Source organism: Glossina fuscipes, unplaced genomic scaffold, assembly GCF_014805625.2.
Source record: "Glossina fuscipes isolate IAEA_lab_2018 unplaced genomic scaffold, Yale_Gfus_2 0, whole genome shotgun sequence".
Classification (NCBI taxonomy): domain Eukaryota; kingdom Metazoa; phylum Arthropoda; class Insecta; order Diptera; family Glossinidae; genus Glossina; species Glossina fuscipes.
Window position 1 is genome coordinate 30,285,758 of NW_023998414.1, and position 21,209 is coordinate 30,306,966.

The 21,209-nt window shown below is 31.4% G+C and overlaps 1 protein-coding gene across 3 annotated transcripts; it reads right to left on the reverse strand.

Annotated features, from left to right (window-relative positions):
- Positions 1-1,401: 1,401 nt before the first annotated feature.
- LOC119637333 lies at positions 1,402-20,530 on the reverse strand. Of its 3 annotated transcripts, none has more exons than XM_038033308.1 (3): positions 20,503-20,530; positions 16,986-17,148; positions 1,402-2,448 (listed from the first exon to the last, which is right to left on the reverse strand). In XM_038033308.1, the coding sequence occupies exons 2-3, from the start codon at positions 17,110-17,112 to the stop codon at positions 1,643-1,645; spliced, it is 933 nt and encodes a 310-aa protein (XP_037889236.1). In that variant the 5' UTR covers positions 17,113-17,148; positions 20,503-20,530; the 3' UTR covers positions 1,402-1,642. The 3 variants fall into 3 exon arrangements, with proteins under 3 accessions (XP_037889236.1, XP_037889244.1, XP_037889227.1); XM_038033316.1 differs by lacking the exon at positions 20,503-20,530 and adding an exon at positions 20,333-20,350; XM_038033299.1 differs by lacking the exon at positions 20,503-20,530 and adding an exon at positions 19,277-20,015.
- Between the last annotated feature and the right edge of the window lie 679 nt (positions 20,531-21,209).

Sequence of the window (21,209 nt, forward strand, 5' to 3'; positions counted from 1 at the left end):
TTACTTTGATCACTGATTTTTGTACAGAGGTTATCATATTGCATATTGCATAAAAGCAAAATACCAAAGTGATTAAGTGACTTCGATCAAGGATTGGTTGAAAGTTAGGCGACCAACTGAGACTTTTTATCGAAGACGATAATGAATGCAGGTACAACCATCCTCCTTAGAGAGAGAGAGAGAGTGAGAGAGAAAGAGAGAGAGAAAGAGAGAGAGAGAGATAGCGAGCTGGTAATTTCGCCATAAATCAAGAGTCCGCGATGAAGTTATCGTCAAACTACTTTTTTCTTCCTAATACTCTTAGTGCCTTAATTGTTTAGTTTTATGCCTGAAATTATTGCTCTTACACAGCGCATATATATTATTTACAATAACTCTACTTTCATATTTTCGGACAAGAAAATATCAATATATAAATAATGTTTTTGCATGAACAGAATAATTTCGATCAGTAATATGTCTTACCTGTTATTAATTTTGAAGATTAGATCTTGGTTGAATCATTGGGCAGAGATCCATGTTACCCCATTTTTTTTTTTTTTTTTTTTTAATCTTTTCCATTGTGTTATTTTTTTACAACTATTCAACCGCGGCAGTCATTTTCAATTTCTGAACTTTTTAATATATTTATACCATATTTTCGGACAAAAAAGAATAACGCAATTTAGGCAATCATTTGTGAAAAGAGAAAAACAGCTTTACTTCTCTCTCCTGCCAATATTTCTTACTTACGCATTTCTTGGCGAAACATATAAAAAAAGCAAACCGATAACATTTTTATAATAATTTATTTTAGAATTATATTAATTAAAAACATTTCTTTTATAGACGAATTCTCTCTTAAGCATAAATTAAGTAATTTAAAGAAAAATATCAAAATCCTTCTCATTTTCGATTTAAATGTAAAAGCAAAAAACAAAAAAACAAAAAAAACAAAAAAAAAACTACAAAGTAAAACTAAATTTAAGCAACAATGAGTATTATGGGCTTGGATAGAAACTCAGGAAAGCAGATATAAGTGAAAAATTAAGAAGAGAAAAATTTAAAAAAAAAAAACAAAAAAAAAGGTAAAATGTACATAAATAAAAGAAAAAAAAAAAAGAAAAAACGTAAATAAAACGCAATGAAAAACGAAAGTGTTTTCTTTCTTCTCACACGTATGCTGCAAATGAAAATGTAAAAAAATTTAAATACAATTGCTGTGAGGGTATGAATAGTGTAATGTGTAGGAAAATATATATATATATATATATATATATATATATATATGCATCTATGCATACGTATGCATGTATATATATATGTGTGTGTCTGTATGTGTATTTGGGTGTTTGTGTGTGAAAAGAAAAGACGGTGAAATCATGTATGAATTAAACTTTTTTTTTTTTTTTTTTTTTCCCCTTTTTTTTTTTTTTTTTTTGGATATGTATATATGTATGTATATGGTGGCAGTTCTCAAACGAAAATGATTATCTCTGCTCTAAACAATAGCTGGGAGTAATTTTCAATTTCTTTTTTTTTTTTTTTTGCTATTATTATATTTCGATTGTTGCAACTTGTGTAATATTAATGAAAGTGATGACGATGAAAAATTTATTACTTTAAAATTAATAAATTAATTCATATAAACTGATTTTCTGTCTTAACTTAAAGCCAATAGCGGCTCGTCTTCGACGTCTTTAGCCATCGATTTTTTCTTGTACTTTTTCTGTTCCATCTTAGTTTTAGCTAATTTCGTTTTTGTTTTACTCGGTTGGCTAATCTTCTTTAGCTTAGTCTGTTCGGCTGCCTTCTCTTTATCCAACAATTCCAATTGTTCGAATATATTTTTCGGATGTGATTGTATTTTTCCATTATTTGCGGTCGAATTCTTTGCTTGATACACAACCACAAATTGTGAAAAGGCCGAATCGACCGGTGTATTAATATCAGCGAAATCCCTGAAATGAGCAAATTGTTCTTCGGGATATGTGTATTTTTGCACGAAATCAATGCTATCCTCATTATGATATGGTATTTCTTCTTCGGGATAAAAAGTACCGCCTCTAATGACACCGAAATCTCCCGAACCTAAAACACTTTGATCGTAGCCCAGCGATCGCTGATGGGCAACTAAATTACCATCATTGGGTCGTATTTCTGCAAATTTCGGTACCAAGGCTCCACCGTCGGTTAAAGAAAAATAAGGTCGTGAATGACCCAAAGGAGGAGCTTCACGAAAGAACGGTGGATAATAGTTTTGTGCTGCCTGACTATGCGAGTCCGGCGAATTCAATCGTGTCGGATTAGTTACATCTGCTCGGGCTATATGTCGCGTATTTACAAGTAAAGGGCGAAAATGACTTGTTGGTAGTTCATGGTATTGACGCTCTTGAGATCTCAAAATGGTTATTGGAGAAAAATCATTAGGTTCCATCAACATGTCCGAATCCTCTTCGGGAAATTCTTCTGCAAAAAATAAATAAATAAATAAATAAAGAAAAACGAAATCGTAATTTAATTACATAATCAATTTTTTTCTACAAATTTTTATTTATATGAAGGGATAAAACTTAAAAAATTATCGGAAAAATTCTTAGATGCACTTCTCGTAGTCGTCACGGCCTGTGCTGATTTATATTCTGACTATACGAAAGAATTACATGAGTTCATCTTTGGCAATGACTTTACCCAATCAATGGCATTAATCAATCAGTATTTCTCCAAAATTTCTTGGATAAATGCTCCGTTGGATTAGGAAACCTACTAACACAAATAGTTTTGAAGATATAATAAACAGAAAAGTGTGACAAACTATTCCTACAGTACATGCAGTTTTGTGAAACACTTATGTTTAAGGTGACGCTCATATCGTATAAACCTAACGCACTATTTATTCGATGCATATCTAATCACAGAATTTTCTTCATTTAATTTTTATTCTTTATGTTCAATTTAAGAATGACTAAAATGACTTACGGAAGGTGGTACGAAAGGGTAATAAATATCAATCGTTTATGTATTCATAAAACAGCTACATGAACGAAATGCTGTTACTAAATCCGCATGAGCTTTGGCCGACAAAGTGTACCTTACTAAAGGAATAAGAGTACCGTCTACCCTCTGAACCGAAATGAAGTCATTTCATCGAGATCTTTTTACAAACCTTTACAGACCTTGTGAGGAAGAAAGTCGTAGGACTTGTTTGAATCCTACATGCAATTGTAAGTTACTCCTATATATTTACTTTCCACAAATTTTCTTTCATAGCAAGCAATTTGTTATTCTCTTGCGACTATCATAGAGACGCTGCCAGAACTGAATGGAACAAGAATATCACATTTGAAATAAGTTAGCTGACGTACTTCGAATGTGATCGACTAACCAATTCGATTTCGAATAGAGGCAGAGTGGCGAAGAAGATTGCACATCCTTTTGCTTCTGGATCGAACAGCCAAATGGGTAACATATCACCGTCTGTCGCCATCATCCGCTGAGATTGCACGCTTTAGATACCGAATTAGGGACTCTCCGAACGAAGACCGTCCATTCCGTTCGACGGACCATCGACGATAGATCGTTTTAATTAAACATAGGCATTTAAATTGTAATTTTTAGCCGCTACATTCTCTCTCTCCATTATTCGAACTATGTACTTTAGTTAGTGACATAAAAAGGAACTTGAATTATACCGTTATTAGGAGATAATAGCATTTTTATGCTAGTGAGGAATTTAAATAACGAAGGCAAGGACGGCCGGAATGGCCACTGAGATGAGACTACCCCCGGGATTATGTCTTTTAAAGAAAAAAAATTTTCCAACCAAGGAAAAATTCCGTTCTTCGTAACCTTCTTGCAAAGTATAACACTAGTTATTCAGAATAAATGTCTCAAAACGCGTCTCCACTAGACTGGAAAGCCTTTCTTAAATTTTAGCAAGAGATAATGAAAAATTTTAATTGTAAAAGGAGGAGAGTTCAGTAGTAGAAGGATTGAGCGTGAATTTACACCACACTAGATATAAAAAATGACAGATAAAAGTCGCTGCTACTATATCTTAAGAAGACAAGTCGATTCGAACGATCGCAAAGCTTGCGGGACGTTTTTGCGTTTGCAAGAGAATTGCGAAATAGTACTTAGGGACTTCTCTACCAATCAATGCATGTGTGAAGGCAAACTCTTTATGTATGTAACTCTTTATTGTAAGAGAAGACTTTTGGCTGAAAAAAATACGAAATCCTGGCTTATTTATCTTACAAGGAGTTAGCTTCGACTGTAAAAGAACTAATAAGAAAGAAGAAGAAACGTTGAGACATTTAATAAAAAAAATCTCAGCCGATTATTTAAGTCATACATTATACAAAATTAATGGAAAACTTTAAAATTTTATATCTAAGGGGGGGGGAGCGGGGGGGGGGGCTGTGATTGAAGATTCATCTTATAGCGAATATAACTTTCTTGTTTGTTATCTTTGCTTTTTCGGTTCTAACATCATTGCGCAACGTTTATGACCTTTTGTTTGTACACATGTTTTGCGTTTTTTTTTTTGTTTTTTATTCGCATCCAAGTCATGCATGTCGGCTTTTGGTGTTGAGTATTCCACCCATCCATATGTACGCTTGTTTATTGTTATTTTTGAAAAAGACAATAAAGCAACACCTTAATCATAGTAACTCGTGTTCTGGGTGTATAACTAGAATCTTTGAATTTAAGTGCAATTGACTTAATAAGTCAAGACAAAACATTAACGCCGCTACGAATAACGTCTTTATTTATTTATTTATTTATTTTTTTGATTTTCTCGCTTATCTATTTTACTTATTTAGCATAATGTGACATGCAAATCATTATTATTAGTTAAACTGAATTGTATTAAAAGTTAATAATAAAATGGCTTTTTTAGCACTTGAAAGATGAGAGAACATTTTATAACGTTTACATTTGACATTCGAACTTGGAATTAGGAATTTATTTAAACGAAAAAAAAAAGAGAAAAAATGGAAAAAGAAACAAAAAAAAATAAGTTAATTTATGTAATGCTTTTAACAAGTGCTACACTTTCATTTAACTTAACCGACATTGATAAATGATCAAATTATTCATTAGCTCTTTAACAATGAATATTTAATTTGCGTGTAAAGCATTCATTCATTTAACTTTACTTGAATGCATACGCACATAAACATATATAAATATATTTATATATATATATAGAAGAACGTGACCCGTTTTCAATTGTGTGGCAATGATATTACAAAAATCTTACTTAAGAAAATTTTCAAGCGGAAATTTATTAACAATGATATGTATTCCGTGTATAGCAATTTTATGCATTTTTTCAAAACAATGTCAAATTTAATAAGCAAATCAAAGATTTATATACATTACGAAGAATGTTTGACAGGCAGGCGTAAACTATTTGTTATATTTTATAAACCGCCATTGCCGCGTACATTAGATTAGATTTTTCATTCCGTTTGTGACACAACGACATATCAATTAGAAGAGCGTTACATATGTGTAACATATAACACTCAATAAAGACGTAGGCTAACTGCCGACGATTGTGATTTTGTAAAAAATTTTGACAAACCCTTTGAAAGTCGGCCTCATCTGAAGGTCATATGAATTCGTCAATAGTGCTGACATCGATATCTTATCCGACAAACTTATTGAGTAATATGTTAAATAGCATTTTGGAACCATTACTTTGTTCGTTTGCCATTTAAATTCTTCCGATAGAAAAACATACAATAAAACTAATGAATTTTTGCAGAAATATTCGAAACGAAGAAACAAAATATTTTAAAATCATATCATCAATCACTTTCTATCAGCAAATTAGGATAACAAATTCATAAAATAATTTATGAGGATTAAGTAAAATCGCAAAACAGACAGGTGTCTAATCGGTTCATTGTTAGGCCAAAAATTAATAAAAAAATTGCTTACTTCTTATAACAAATAATGCGAAGAGCATCGCACTGTCAGAAGGTTAAGTTTATTTATTGATTCACTGAACTAATATTTAAGATTTAATATATTTTTATTATACTATAAAGCTATTCACAAAAAGTCTGTGATATGAAGTATAAATGGCATTGATAGCAGCCAAAGTATTGTTGCTGCCAGTTTTAGATGTTCGCACGACCTACTTGTGTTGGACTCTCGCGAAGGATATGCAAGCATTCCAACTGAATGACTAAACCGTGCCCCAACTATTCAGTATTCAAATACTTTATAGAAAGAAAAAAAACAAAATTTAAAATTCTAACGTAACCGATAAAATTGTTTCACAAGAATTAGAATATATTGTAAAGTAAAATATACTTATGTTTGTATGAAGAGAAGGTACTATTCAAAGTGAATGCATACTTTAAAGCATTCAGCGTCAGTAGGGCCCAAAGTTCATAAGGTTGTAAAGAAAAAAGAAAGAAAAAAAGTTCATTTCATAAACGAAAGGTTATGCAAGGATTTGCTCGGCCATGCAGAAAATGCTACAGCTGGCAGGAAATGTAACTACTACAGGCGTGGTACTCAGTTTTTGCCTTTTCCTTCCGATATTCTATTCTCAAGAAGCCATGCACCGATGGTATGACCTTGGCAGAGTGCCTATTAACTGCGTTTATGCGTGTAAGGATCAAAGCAAGACAACTTACTCCGATCGAAACAGGGCTGCCGTATTCGCGGAATTCTAAATAGAAAGAAGCTTTCTCATAACTACTTTCATCGTTTTCACCTGAACACACCTGTTTATTGTGTGTCTGCATATAATAACAGACAAGCTTTGGGCTTATCACTATGATGATGATTCGAAATTTCATGCATGGCCAATTGCAGTATACCCAAAGGGATCAAAACTGCCTAAAATGGATATGACATCAGTTTCATAGAATTTTCAAAATAATTGTGTCAATTGAATAAATTTGCTAATTGATATTAATATACGTTTACCTAATTCAATTATTATTAATGCAATGTACAATTACAACTACGTATATAAGAGATATTATTATTATTATACATTTAGTCAGAGAATAAATTCTAAGACTAAAGTCTTAAAGCACTAGCATCTAAGGCCATTGAGTTGCTAGTCGAGACTCTTGCCTACTCGGCCACTAAGGCGGATATAAAAGATCTTTACTTATAGGTCGGGCACAACACACATCTACGAACGTATGGAAACAACTCTACTGCAGGCTGTGATTCAAGATCGTCGAACAATAAGCCAATGCTTGAAGGGAAACATTAAAATCGTTCAGATCGTTTGATGGCGGAAATGGCAGAAGAAAAAATTTAGTTTAACGACGAAAATCATTGTTTTCCAAGACTCGTAGATAGTCGGGCAATGGACAAATGAAAAAGAAAGCATTTGCATACCGCTCTACTAGCGCCTATCAATTCTATTCTCCAAATCTGGCCTGGTTTGATTCTTATTTCCTTTCAAAAGCAGAAATTTTTCAATCAATAAAGCGCTTGTAGTTGTAAATATTACCCGAAAATCAGACCACAAGGGGAATACTTAAATGTGATCAGACTCACAACACTAAATCGTTTCTTAAATAATTGAATCTTTCCAATAATCTGCATATATAAGAGGCCCACCATATAGGCCCCGAGGCAATATGTATTTATAAGATAAGTCTCCCATATGAGCTGTTGTTGTAAAATTATTTTCATTTCAAAATTTTATTAATATCTGTAATTAAATAGCTTAACTATAAATTCGTTAAACGTAAAAATGCAAATTTTTACATAAATTTGTTATGATTTCTCTAAAATAGTTTATCGAAAATAGACAACATCTAATTATTGAACAGAGAACCTAATGATTGTTTCAATATTTAAAGATAATTTGGTAATAGGCTAAGCACGATACATGTAACTGATATGCTCGCACATATTCAATGTGTATGTCTATCATAAATTTGAATGCTTTTTTTTTAACAATGCGTGCTATGAATAAGTTAGTCTTTGCTTTAAATGCAGTGTTGCGTTGCTTATAAATATATATATATATATGACAGTAGAAGAAACGAAAACTAACCTTCACCTTGTTGATTCATGTTAAACTGTAATCCAATGCAATTTTTGTATGGAAAATTTTCAAAATTTTTGCTCAAATACAATTTAATATAAAGCTGCGTTAAGTCACGAATTATTATTTATAAAGTAATTGAAAATAAATATTTTGCACACCTTTAAAAAAATTGGAAAAGAAAAGTGTTTTTTTTTTTTTATTTATTTTTGGCACTCCTTGTGCCAAACGCCAACTCATTTATTTGAAAAGAAGAATTGATTGAATGATTTGAAAAACATGAAAACCAAAATTATTAGTTTATTGAAAATATCATGAGGAATTTTTCAACATATATTTTATTTATTTTTTTTTGTATGTTCAACCATTGTGAAAAGAAAAGTGCAAAAAAAAAAAATACTCTTTTTTTAAATCGTATTAAAGGCGTCAGCCAATTAAGATAAATAGCAAACGTTTTAAAAAAAGTATTCAATTTAATATGTAAGACAATAGCAATTAGTTCCATATGTCAACCCAATAAAAAATGAATGCAGGATATTCAAAGTCAATTCAAAATTTTTAAAGACTATCCATGTGATGAAAATCGTGTACGTTGGGGCATACCACAGATCGCCGACCACCATAATGTTTGGAAAAGCGTTGCTGTAGAATTTCAACCGAGCTCTGCTTTAAAGCGTACTCTCAATTCTCTCTCGAAACCTTGACCCGATTAGGAATTATTTTAGGCTTACGTCGTCACAAGGGAACTTTTGTGCAATCGGAAAAAGGAGGTTTTGTATACTAGTATGCGGATCAATTAACTATTCATTTCCGCAATCCCTGGCCGATACTACTTCTTATGTTTCAAATTGTGACTCACCGCAGATGCAATGCAGGTTTACGTGGAGACATACATTCACGACATTGGCGCTTCACGCCAAGAATGCAGTATATTTTCGGCAATTTTATCGGTAGTTTGTTTTAAAACTTTTCTAAGGAGCATAACGTACTTGCTCATTTACTATATCAACGCCCAAAGAGTGAAATAAAAGTCATATTGTTCATCCGTTGAAATGAAGATTATTTAAAATTCTAAGCACATACTTGAAAATAATTTTTTGTTTTTGTTCGTTATTTCTTTGTTTTTTTTTTTTCTCTCTTTTTCCTTTGTTTGCTAAGAATATCACGATTATTTTCAAATAAATAAATAAGTATGTGGGTGTCCTTGCTAATATTGAACCGATAACAAGTTCGCTGTTTAAGTCTTTTGTTTTCTCACCACATGATGACACTATAGCAGTGTTATGGCAAAATAGCTTGAAAGAATAACAAAAAAAAAAAAAAAAAAAAAAATTAATAAATAAAAACACTACTTTTATTGATTTTTGATTTGAAGAAAAAGCTAAATTAAATTTTGAAAAATAGAACCAAAACATGTAATCATATAAAATAATCTCTAAAAGGTTGGTTTTTGGTTTTTTGTTTTTATTTTCATATATTCAATTCAATTTTCAGCACAAGCTTACAACTCTTTTGAAAGTTAAACAATAAGAAATCTATTCTAAATTATACCGTAAGGTATAATAAATCTAAAATTTACCGCAAGCTTAATACAAAAAAAAAAAAAAAAAAATGGATTTTTTTGATGTTGAAACCTTAATTTTATAAATGATTAATTTCTTAAATTAAAATCACTAAAAAACATGTTTCTGCGCAATAAGAAAAGAATAAAGAAAGAAAAACAAAAAAAAAAAAAAAAAAAAAATTAAATAATAAAAATTATTTATTACTTAATATAAAAATCACCAAATACCGACAAATATTTCATGCCACGAAATTGATTTTTAAAAAGACGTATGCGAAAGCCGTTTATATAAAATTTATCAATATCAATCAATGTCTATGAATACAATAAAATCAAACAGATATTTTATTAAATTGCATTTAGAAGGAAACAACAAAAATCCATTCTACCATTCAAGCCAAAAGGATTTTAAATAGGTATAACCAGTTCGTCTGAAGGTTGAGTAATACGCTAACTTTCTTATTCTGTTTGTAAAATACGCGATATGCTCATCATCACAGATCCTATAAAATGCATGCATCAACTGAGTCAACAACTGAGTCTGTCTCTCTGACCCGTGCAACTCTTATCTATTGTTGATTGGTTGGAAACTCTAAAGGCCTGAAATATAGATTTGTTTAGTTTTTAATGAAATTTGTTATGAAATCTATAGTAAAGTTAATGATTAAATTAAATTTGACAATAGGTGGACATAGCTCGGCAAAGTAAACATAACGGCAATTACTGAAAAGCAACACTGAAAGAAAGTTCAAAAATATAAAAACTTCGAAGCCTTGTTATAACTGATAGATGCTTCGAAAGGTTTATATAGTTATGTAGAGCAGACTTGTATTTATTTTGTGAAAAACTTTCAAAGTGATCATAACATGTAAAATGAAAGATCAATGTGAGCATATAAGAGATGTTTTCACTTTCTTATTTTAAAGAAAGCAAAAGAGCCGCAGACGGACATAAAGAAACATGTTCTGTACATGGAACTAATGCTGTAGCAGAAGGCACTCGCCAAAATTGGTTTGCGAAATTTCGTTTTGAAAATTTTCAATAAAAGCTTTACCGCTTGCTGGGAGAAGAAACAGCATTTATGACGATCAACTAAAGATTACGATTGAAGCTGATCGACAGATAACGATTCATACGATTGCAGAGCAAAACTTAAATCATTTTAAACAACAAGTTTATTCCTTATACAAAAAAAAAAAAAATTATTTTATTTCATATTAAAAAGCCGCTCCAGTCTATTTGACAATTTACAGCTAATGTGGCCAGTGCATATCGTTTTAAATAGTTGGACTAAATATCATATTAAATCATATCGTTTTTTCCTTTAGGGTATTCGCCCTCTTCATGTAATGCTGCAACGTTCGAGAAGAAGTAGAAAAAGGAAAGAAATAGGAAGGCGTTGCTCAATCGGTAAATATTGTACCTTCACTGACTGACAGCCCACTAAGCTGTGAGCAATGTAAACTCTAGCATCGATATGGTAGCCGCGATTCTTGCCTATTCGACTACTCATGCAGACATCTAACTAAATACCACTTCCATCTAATAAACTTCCAGCAAGAAATCATTCAATTATTGCATTATTGCAACCCAGCAACACTTCAGGTGATGGTTCATATAACTACCAGAGGAATAACAGTCAGTGGCAAGGTAAAGTCATTGAGACAGGATAGTTATGAACAGAATTTTGAAGAAAGAGTCCCACTTCTATCTAAAAGACATTCTAAGGAACATATGCACATCGACAAGACTTTCAGTATCTCCTTGAGTTTGTCTCTTATCAGTTTGGCATCGCAAGCATACTTTGAAGATAATCAGTCAATCTTAGCTGGATACTCTAACAAGTAACTTGGACTTGTGATAGTAGCTTAAAGTAAAGTGCCACGCAAAGATTTGTATTTACATCGATATCAGTCGGTCTGAGAATTGAAACCATGTGATTTGTGAATGCTGACTGTACTCCGACATTAGGAACTTAGCAGTTATGGGAATTAGAGTGAATGCCCATGAGTACATTTTTAATGAGGCCCTCTCTGAAAACGTTCATGTATTAAAGTTAAACACATTTGCAACTGGTGCCTTGCAAGGCGTGTTATTGCTGAGCGTAAGCTCAAGCGTACTAATTCATTTTGAGTGGACACCGTTCAGTTTTTCGCAATCTGTTTCACATTGGCATGCAGGCCATCAATATGAGAGAGGGAGGTACGGATCTAACTGGTACGTAGCCTTATGCTAGCCAAAGTCAGACCTTAGACTTTCAAAATAATTAGGTGGCTCAGAAGATAACCGCTGCGCGTCATTTCTGGCTTCAGGTTTTGATGTAGCAGAATCTGCGTATCGTGGTTTCTTCGACTTCACTGTTGGTAATGTTGGGAAGTTTCGCGAAAATCGTTTAACAGACTTTCTTTTTCATTATCATTAACCAAGACATCGAGAGGTGGCGAGAAAGTTACTTGGTCCTGAAATTGAATGCAACTACGTACTCAGACGACTTTATTGTTGTTTAAGAAAACATGACATTCTTACTGACTTTTTATGCCCTCCACCATTTATGGTACAGAGTATATACAGTGCGGATGTATGTAGAATGACTTGAGAAAAACCCACATTTTATTAAACCGATCGACTTACAATAATTTTCTGAACCGATGTAATCATGTCTGTCCATTTATTCGTTTGAAATCTGACTATGTATTTTCTCTCCATCTCACAGATCGCAAATTTTGAATTATTGAGATATTGAAAGACGAACTCGATTACAAATGCCTTGCATCGAATAACTCTTGCTTTATTTTGAAATGCTCGAGGGATGAAAAGATGCGAATTTTTTTTCAAAACTTTTTGACGAAAATTGCTGAGTAGAAATATTTCACTGTATTAAATTGATGAGAAACATTTAGATCGGAGAAGCCGATATTTCTAATCCATTACTATAAAATCGTTCCTACAAAAATTTAACCCTTATATGACAAAACGTTCGATTGTTTATATGTCGCGTTGCGAATCAACTCATATTTATAGTTAAGGCATAAAAATGAAACGTGCCAAAATTGGACCACATAGGTCTATTAATTTTATGTCCCCATAGGTTTTGACAAGTTTTTACAACGAATTTCCCGCTTCACACGCTGTGAAGCTAACTGTTTTTTTTTTTTTTTTTTTTTTGAACGAGACCAGGCTAAGAAAAAAAATTGGTCGGATTTTCCTACTTTATATATTTGTATGTAAATGATTAATAATGGCAAAAAAAAAGATTTGTTTAAGCAAATTTTGGAATAAAACGATTTAAATATATATCGTCCTTTGTCAATTTTCATATGCTTTGCTATACTCATTGCGTATATGTGGATATTATGTCATCATTTACTTTGTTTCTTTATAATGGTAATCAAATTGATCTTTATTTTCGTATATATGCACGTAAATATACACATATGTAACAACTTTTGAAATAAATTTCACTTTTTTTTTTTATTTTTATAACATTGTGTGCGCTTAACGTGCCCTCATTGACTATTCAGCATATTAAGTATGTATGTACGCACCTTATCGGGTAAGTTGAAAATGGTACAGCATCCAATGCATGTATGCATGGGCAGGGGGGAGAGAAACAGAGAGAAAGAGAAGTTATACAGATTACGAGTAAACAACATATCACAACAGAAACCACATTATCAAGTTTACAGTGTGTGACGTCGTTGACCACTTTCTCTTACAACCAGCATCTGGTTGCGGTTTCAAAGAAACGCTTTAATACGTTAAATATCGAAAATGCTTATGATAAATTTATTCTCAGCCAAGATAAGCTATATAAGTATAATATAATTTTCAAATTTTACCATTGATTGTTCGGCGATAAAAAAATTTCTCTTTCGCGTTTGAATCGTTTCTCGTTTTAAAGAAAACTTATTTCCAAGCTTTTCCCTATATTTCCGATTAAGTCAATTGAAAAAGCAATAAATCATCTTAGCGATGCAATAGGAGTAGCGTGCGTTCGAAGCAAAAGGGTATCCGGAATTCGTGGCTAATCGCTTGTTAAAAAAAAAAAAAACAAAAACTATTTTAGTTTCAGTTAATGTTGTTTTCATTTCGATTTAAGGTATTACTTAAATTGAAACGAATTAAAAATAAATTGCAATTATTTAAACAAAAATTGTTAAAGTTTTCTATTTTATTTTAATGTGGAACAAATTTGAAATTACTTAATTTATGAAAACAATTAAATAATACGATAAAAACAAATTTTTTATTTAATGCAATAAAAGGAAAACCAACAGAGCAATTATATATGCGCCTTAAGTTAACTTATTTCGATGACTTGAACTTTTATCGCTTTTTTTTTTTTCTATTTGCTTATGTAAATAAAATGCAGTCTATTTGCATTTTAATCTAGCATGCTATGTAAGCGTAAGTAGTCGATACATACATTTTATGCATATATATATATAGATGGACAAAATTATTTGAAGACTATGCAACATCAAGTATCATGTTGCTGCATGTTCGGCATCACTGTTCCCGTGCAAAAAATGCGACGCGTTTGGGAATTGCACAATTTATGCCCCAAGTCTCTTGATACGCTCTCAGACTTCGAAAGAGAGCAAATCGTTCGTCTGAACGAACAGTTCGAAACAATTTTGACGAGTGAGCAAAGAGCGAGGAGTAGAATTTCATCGCCAACATCACTTAAGCAATTGTCTATTGTTTTGATACAACAACGCGACAACATTCCCTTGGAAACTGTTCCGACAATCTACGATTCTTTTCCGCGGAATATTTTCAACTCTTCTACAGGCAAATGGTGGACAAATATCTTATTAATAAATAAAACCTGTATATATGTCAGGTATACTTGTGCTGCTATGCTGTTGCCCTTCTAACATATCTAATGTAGATCATAATATATAAAGTATGTCAACATAACATATTTGAGAAGCGTATTTGATTACGCAAACAACATTAGCTACTAGTACAACAACAACAACAAATTAAACAACATTATCTAATGATTTTCCCTCTTAAGCTATTTAAAGTAAATGCGGTAAAGAAGAACTTGCCCAATTTTGATCAATTTTAGGACAGCGATTACGAAAGCCGATGAAAGAGCGAATGATATCAAATACGTTCTAGTCAGGCTATAAATGAGTGGAGAGATCTCTTCTTTACAGTTTTCTATGCGTTGCAATATTGTAAGAAAAAATTTAATAGAGCAAACAAACATGTGCATCCATATATACAGTAACTTATAAATATTCGTTTTTTTTTTCGTTTTTTGCCCCCTGAACAATTAAACCAAGTGCTTATATAACTTAATATGATCTTTGGATAAATTTAGAAAGTTTCGAAAAAGGTAATCATCATAATTTCAATAGACAGTCAGGCTGTGTAATTAAAAAACTCATTTTCAAATTTGAATGCATATGAAAAAAACTGAAACTGAATGCATGGACATTGTTGTACGGAAGGGAATCAATATAATTTAAATTTATTATAGTCTATGGGGTTATTAAGATAATAAGGAAAAAGTTTGCAGTGTTTCCCATTACGACGGCCTTGGATTGACGTAACCATACTATAGCTCATGCAAAAGGTGAAACGGACAAATTTGTTAAATCAATCCTAAATGATTGCGTCTAAGATTCTTGAAAAAATTTCGACCAAGACGATAACGCTTCGCGGATTTGTAAAAAAAATTATTATATTGAATTATTTGATAAATTGATTGCAATATTCATCAAAAGCACAGCCCACTCAAATCATTAGAAAGCGTAAGTATTGGCGTAAAGAGAAAGATTTCCATAAAGCAACTGCTAGTTATAGCTATAAGATGATGTAAATGAAATTCGAAAATGATTGGATTGATTTTCTACTTGCCCTGCACTACAATGGAAAGAAAGAATTCAAGATCAATGTTATTGCTTGCTCTAAATAAAGTTTTTGAGGGAGAAGAGACAGAAAAGTGGATTTCTATCCATTACAGGTAGTTTGTATATCTAGTTTATATGCAAATATACCTAAGCAGAGGTCGGCATATACACAATGCAGTTATCACGTTATTCTAGTTATTCTTTTTTTCTTTTCCTCGAAAAGCAAAGATAGATTTTGATTTCTTTTTCTCGGAAGTGAATTGCGAAATTTTTGTCATTTCGACTTACTAGAGAGAAGGCGCCGTTTTAAGATTTGCGAGGGCGAGAGGCGAATCGCGGTATTTCGAAGGAAAACCTATTTGCGTGTGAAAATACACATGGGATTGCATAAAACTCTTTCTAGCTGCGTGCCAGAGTCTATCTCTGTATGCCTTTTTTGTTGCATGACTTTTCGCGACCCAACAAAACTTTCGTATTCTATTTGTGTTATCGACGAACAATTTGGAAGGTATTATAAGCGGCGTGTCGAGTAGTAAGCAAATTTACTCTTCAATTCTCGGCCTGACGGCACAAAATTACTACCTTTCGTGTCTAACCGATGGTACGGCCTGTTCGGCATGCCATTAGGATTGACGATGATAACCAGTTATTCCTATATTGGCTGGGAGTAAAGTCCGGTTAAAGTCGGAAATAAAACGCGCTCCAGACTTAAAAATTCGTTACGCGCTATGGCGCTTCTTCTGAGAAGAAATTTAGCAAAATTTATAAACTTTCTCCGTAAAGTTTAACAATCGGTTCTTAAATTTTAGTTACGTAACAAAGCACGGTGCTGAAGAGTAATAAGCTTCTAGTATGTTAGTCACATGTAATGACATTTTCAAAAAAATTCTTATATGTTTAACAACAATGACAGATGTTTGAATTTTGCTGCTTGTAACACCATCTACAGACCAATTAATTGTGTTTTAAGTTCGATGCCATTATTCTAGAAAGGTAGAGTTCAAGATTAAGTGGCTTTTCTACACAAATCTCTGAAGTTGTCTAACTTGAGTTGAAGGAAGCCGTACAAAACGAGCTAATAAGTAATCTCATTAGGACAACCCTTTTAAGCTTTTAAGTTAATGATCGTAAAGTAATGTTAACACACTTGATCGTTTGAAGGCTGGTACTATCCAGCAATTGTATGAGTGTGTCAATGGTGTTATCATAAATGAGTTGAACCGAAGACTTATTGAGCGATGTCTTATCTTTATGCATTCAGTTCATTTATGCTAATCAATTGTATGGAGCCACACGTTAGGTAATCTAAGGAAGTGCAATCATTAGAAAATCGAAAGTTCATTCAACACATACTCATACGGATTGAAAACTCAAATCGCTTCGCAGTCTTATATTAATATTAAAGTCAATAATTTTTAGTTTACTTATTAAATGATTATCAAGTTATCTGTTATGTATTTCTATAGGCTATGTGTGAATATGTGGGGTAATATTGCAACTCTTTAAAACGGATTATTAATTAATAAAATTATCTTACCATTCTTGGTATTAGCATTTTTTGTACTATCAGCTCGTTCGCTCGTATCCTTGGAGGGCTTAGTGCTGACTGTTTGCATTACCATAAAAATAACGCCAAAATACAATAAATTTGCTTTTGGCCACATTTTCGTTTAGTTTAACACCGCGAGTCTATATATAACCTAATGGAAAAGCACAGAACAGTATTAAAATAACAATAGATTTTCAAATGTTTTTCTTTATATAAAAAATTCTTTAATTAATTTTGATTGAATTTTTATTTATTTTATCGCATTTTAACAACTTTTTAAGCGGTTACTGGGTCTGTGTGCAGAGTAAAGAACTAACTACTGACTGATACATTTAGTTTTTCTTTCTTTTTCTTTTTTCTTTTTTTCTCTCTCTCTGTTTTTTTTTTTTTTTTCATTTTTTGTTTTTGCATTACTGCACTGCACGCCAACAACATACTCGCATACGGATATTTGATATGGTTTTGCACAAGAAATCGTTTCGCATTGATTTGGTTTAGTTTTACTGTAAACTTTTTTCAGTTGATTAAAACATTAAAGCATTGTAGTTAGACATGTATGCTTGTGTACGAACGCTTGTACATATGTACATAAGTGTATTAACCAAAACTTTACGTGACTTTGAAAACTATTAGTGCAGAAATTAAGAAAAACAAGAGCAAAAAACGAAACTTTTTTTTTTTTTTTGGATCAATTTAATACAAATGCTGCAAAATGTCTCGATTGATTTGCAACAACAATAAACAATAATCGCGTGTTCAAAACACTATAATTCTTTTTTTTCTTTTTTTTTTTTTTTTTTTTATAGTTAGCTATGGTCAGTTTGTTAAGAAGTCTTGTATGTGCACACACTTTTCAGCATTAGTCGGGTAAATTATTTCACAAAAATTGCCATGAACGAGCAAAAAGACAAAAGAAAAAAAACAAAAAAAAAAAAAAAAACAAAAAAAAAAGGAAAAACACTTCAAAACATTTTGTGGCAATGATTTCTGATGTAATTAATTTATTTGCACATTTATTTACTATTAGAAGGACTGGAATTATGTGTATGCTTTTGCGTGGCCATATATATATATATATATATATATATATATATATATATATATAAACAATTTGTCTGAGAGTTAATTTCAAATTACATGGATGTTGAGAAACGTGTGAAAAACACTAATACGACTTTTTTTTTTTTTTGCCCCTTTAAAATATTTTATTAAAGAACGATTAAGAAAAAGTGTATTCGCGTAAGCAACCTGAACAGCTGTAGTATCAAATGAATTGTAAATCTATGCAAATGCAAATCTTTATGCAACAATGTATCTTTGACGACGTTGATGCCTTTAATACTAATTTTAGAATATTTAATAACTGTTTCCGAGAATACAAATGCGATTAGTAACCAAGCATGATCTTATCCAATTTCATAGTCTCTTCAACGAAACTCCGAAGCTAGACTAGTTATAGTAATGAACTGCAATGGTCCACGACTTTTAATTAAATAAAATAAAATGTTTTTAGAATTACGTGTCAAGAATTCTCAGGAAGTAAGATTGTTTCAAGAATGTTTTGCCATTAGTTAACTGTTAAGCAAAATATTTGAAGGCATCGCCCTATAGTGGAAAGCCAAAGATGCAAGATGCCTCTTGAAAGGAAACCCGTATATAATAATATATATATATATATATAGGTATTATTATTATTATATATATATATATATATATAGGTATTATCGTGAATGCGAAGATATTACGGTAGAAATAAAGTAAAAAAAAGAAAACCAGGACGTCCTTATCTTCCCGGGCGGGATGTAGAAATAGTTTAATACTGTGCAAGAATACCAGATAACATCTCGGTTTATATGGTACTGGAATAAAAGTACTTCAATTCACTTTCTTAAATTGTTAATAGAACCTAATGAAAAAATGAAGAATTTATTTATTTTTTTTTTTTTTTTGAGTTGTTTGTTCAAAATTGTAAATAAGTTTTTAATTTTATTTAGCCAGCAAGTATACGTTAAAAAGATAGAATGCCAAATATAGATTTTTTATATTAGCTTTCAGACCTGCCCAAGTTCCGATAACATGCGGACGAATGGACAGACTTGGAAGCGAGTTCCTACGAAAGCAAATGTAGGGGTGTGTTAAAATTGAAAATTCGAAATGACGTCAACCTGTGACGGTCAGTGCGGTAAGAGTCGCGTGTAGAAAGAAACGCTATATTGGAATGTGTAGGACGGCGTCGACAGAAAAGGTCTTGTATTCGTTCCAAATTTATAATTACTTACAATTAATCGGAGAGAATCTTGCAGTATTCAAGCACACATATGCATATACTATATAATCATAAGATGCGATCCTGTGGCATTTGGAGAAGAAATAACAATTTGGCTGAGTGATCAAAAATTAAAACCTGAAAGCACATTGTGCACAAGTAAACAGTCACTACATGATTAAATAGCAGGTGAATTTTTTAGAATTTTATACGAATTAATGGATATTTGATACAAAAACTAATACTCGTATATTTGTTCTCTTCAAGTCACCGCTATCCACATATGACATCAAGCTGCATGAACTTAACTAAATTTGATTTGAAATTTTCAAGCAAAAGGATGTGAAAAACACTTCAGGGTTGTGTACGTACACTCATATTGTTCGATTGCATTTTAAGATAAACATCAACAAAGTCAAGTTCTTAAGGAAGCTACCTCGACTGTGTATATGTATTTAGATTTAAGATTCAAGTTTAAAAGAATAAAATAAAAACAAGTTGATCTCAAGCTCTGTTAAGTATTAATAGATAAAATAAGAAGAAATATATATATATATTTTTTTTCTTTTTTCTACACTTTCACTTGCTATTTGTTGTTGCCAGTTGTTTGTAAAGAAAAAAGCAATAAATAATTAATTGTTTTGAAATATAAACGGAACTCTTCTGCTAATCAAATACACATAAATTATCATTTAATTAAAGAAGCGAAACAAAAGATGTTTTTACTTTTCTTTCGAACACATTATAATATGAAAAAAGAAAACAAAAAAAAAAAAAAAAAAACAATAAAAATAAAACAAAAAGTTTTCGTTGTTTTAAACATAGATTGCATAAGAGTTAAAAAGTTATGGTTAAATATCAATAACTAGCGGCGCAAGTAAACTTCCGCGCCTACAAAAAATTTCTTATGCGTTTCCTTTTAAGGCGATTACAACATTTTCTATAATTTTTCAATCATTTTCAAATCAAACAATCAATCTTTTTTCACTTGTTTCCCTTCTTTTCTTTTTTTTCTTTTTTTTTTTTAATTTTTATTATTATATCTTTTTCTTATGTATAAAATTATTACAATAATCACGCGCCAAATACGACCATCGGTTTGTCTATTTTATTGATTTTTTTTTTTTTTACTATTGTTTGTTTTCTGTTTTGTTTTGTTTTTTCTTATTTCTTTTTTTTTCTGTTTTTTATTTTTATTTTTTGCTATATATGAACCGTATCATCGACCCAAGTGCTTACCCTACGAACGTTGCAAACTATCTGAATAGTAGTTTATTGTTAGTAAGTCCATAAAACTACTTTGGCTTGACTGTACGTATGTATGTATGTATGCCTTCTCTCACATTATCATACGGTTTTCGTTACAATGCATGCAAAACTCTCTTAATGTTATGCTCTGCTTAAATAACAGTTTTTAGAGAGCTCTTGAGTTCATTCATTGCGAAGATCAGCTGTTTGATGGTATTTTTGTTTTTCAGTTTTTTTTTTTTTTTCTTTTTGCCTAATGTTTATATTTGCGCTTGTATTTTGTTTTTGTTTTTTTTTTTTTACGTTTTCGATTTTCTTTTTATTTTCAATATTTCAAGCGCCGGTTTGGTCAGCTGTTTCTTGCAAATGCCGGTAGTGGTCATGAAGTCTAAGTTAAACTGGTTTTTTTACACTTAATAATTTGTTTTTTGTTTTCATTTATTTCTTTTAGTGGTTTTCATTTTTTTTTTTTTTTTAACGCATCTTTATGTTCATGTATTTATATAAGTATTTATGTTTTAAACGCTTTTTTTTCTTTTTCTTTCTTTTTGTAGAGGAAGTAAAGTTAATAGAGTTTTTCAAATAATAACATTTCGTTTTTTTTTTTTTTTTTAAATTTCTTTATGTTATTAAAAACATTACATTTTCTACTTTTGCGTCTTGTGAAAAAAAGCGAAAAACGATTGGATAATCAATGA

What these genes read in the sequence shown, in the direction of transcription:
- LOC119637333 (XM_038033308.1), bottom strand. Translation starts at nt 17,112, where the DNA reads ATGTGGCCAAAAGCAAATTTATTGTATTTTGGCGTTATTTTTATGGTA. An exon ending in AAATGCTAATACCAAGAATG is followed by an intron (nt 2,449 to 16,985) that starts GTAAGATAATTT and finishes TATTTTTTGCAG; the next exon opens with AAGAATTTCCCGAAGAGGAT.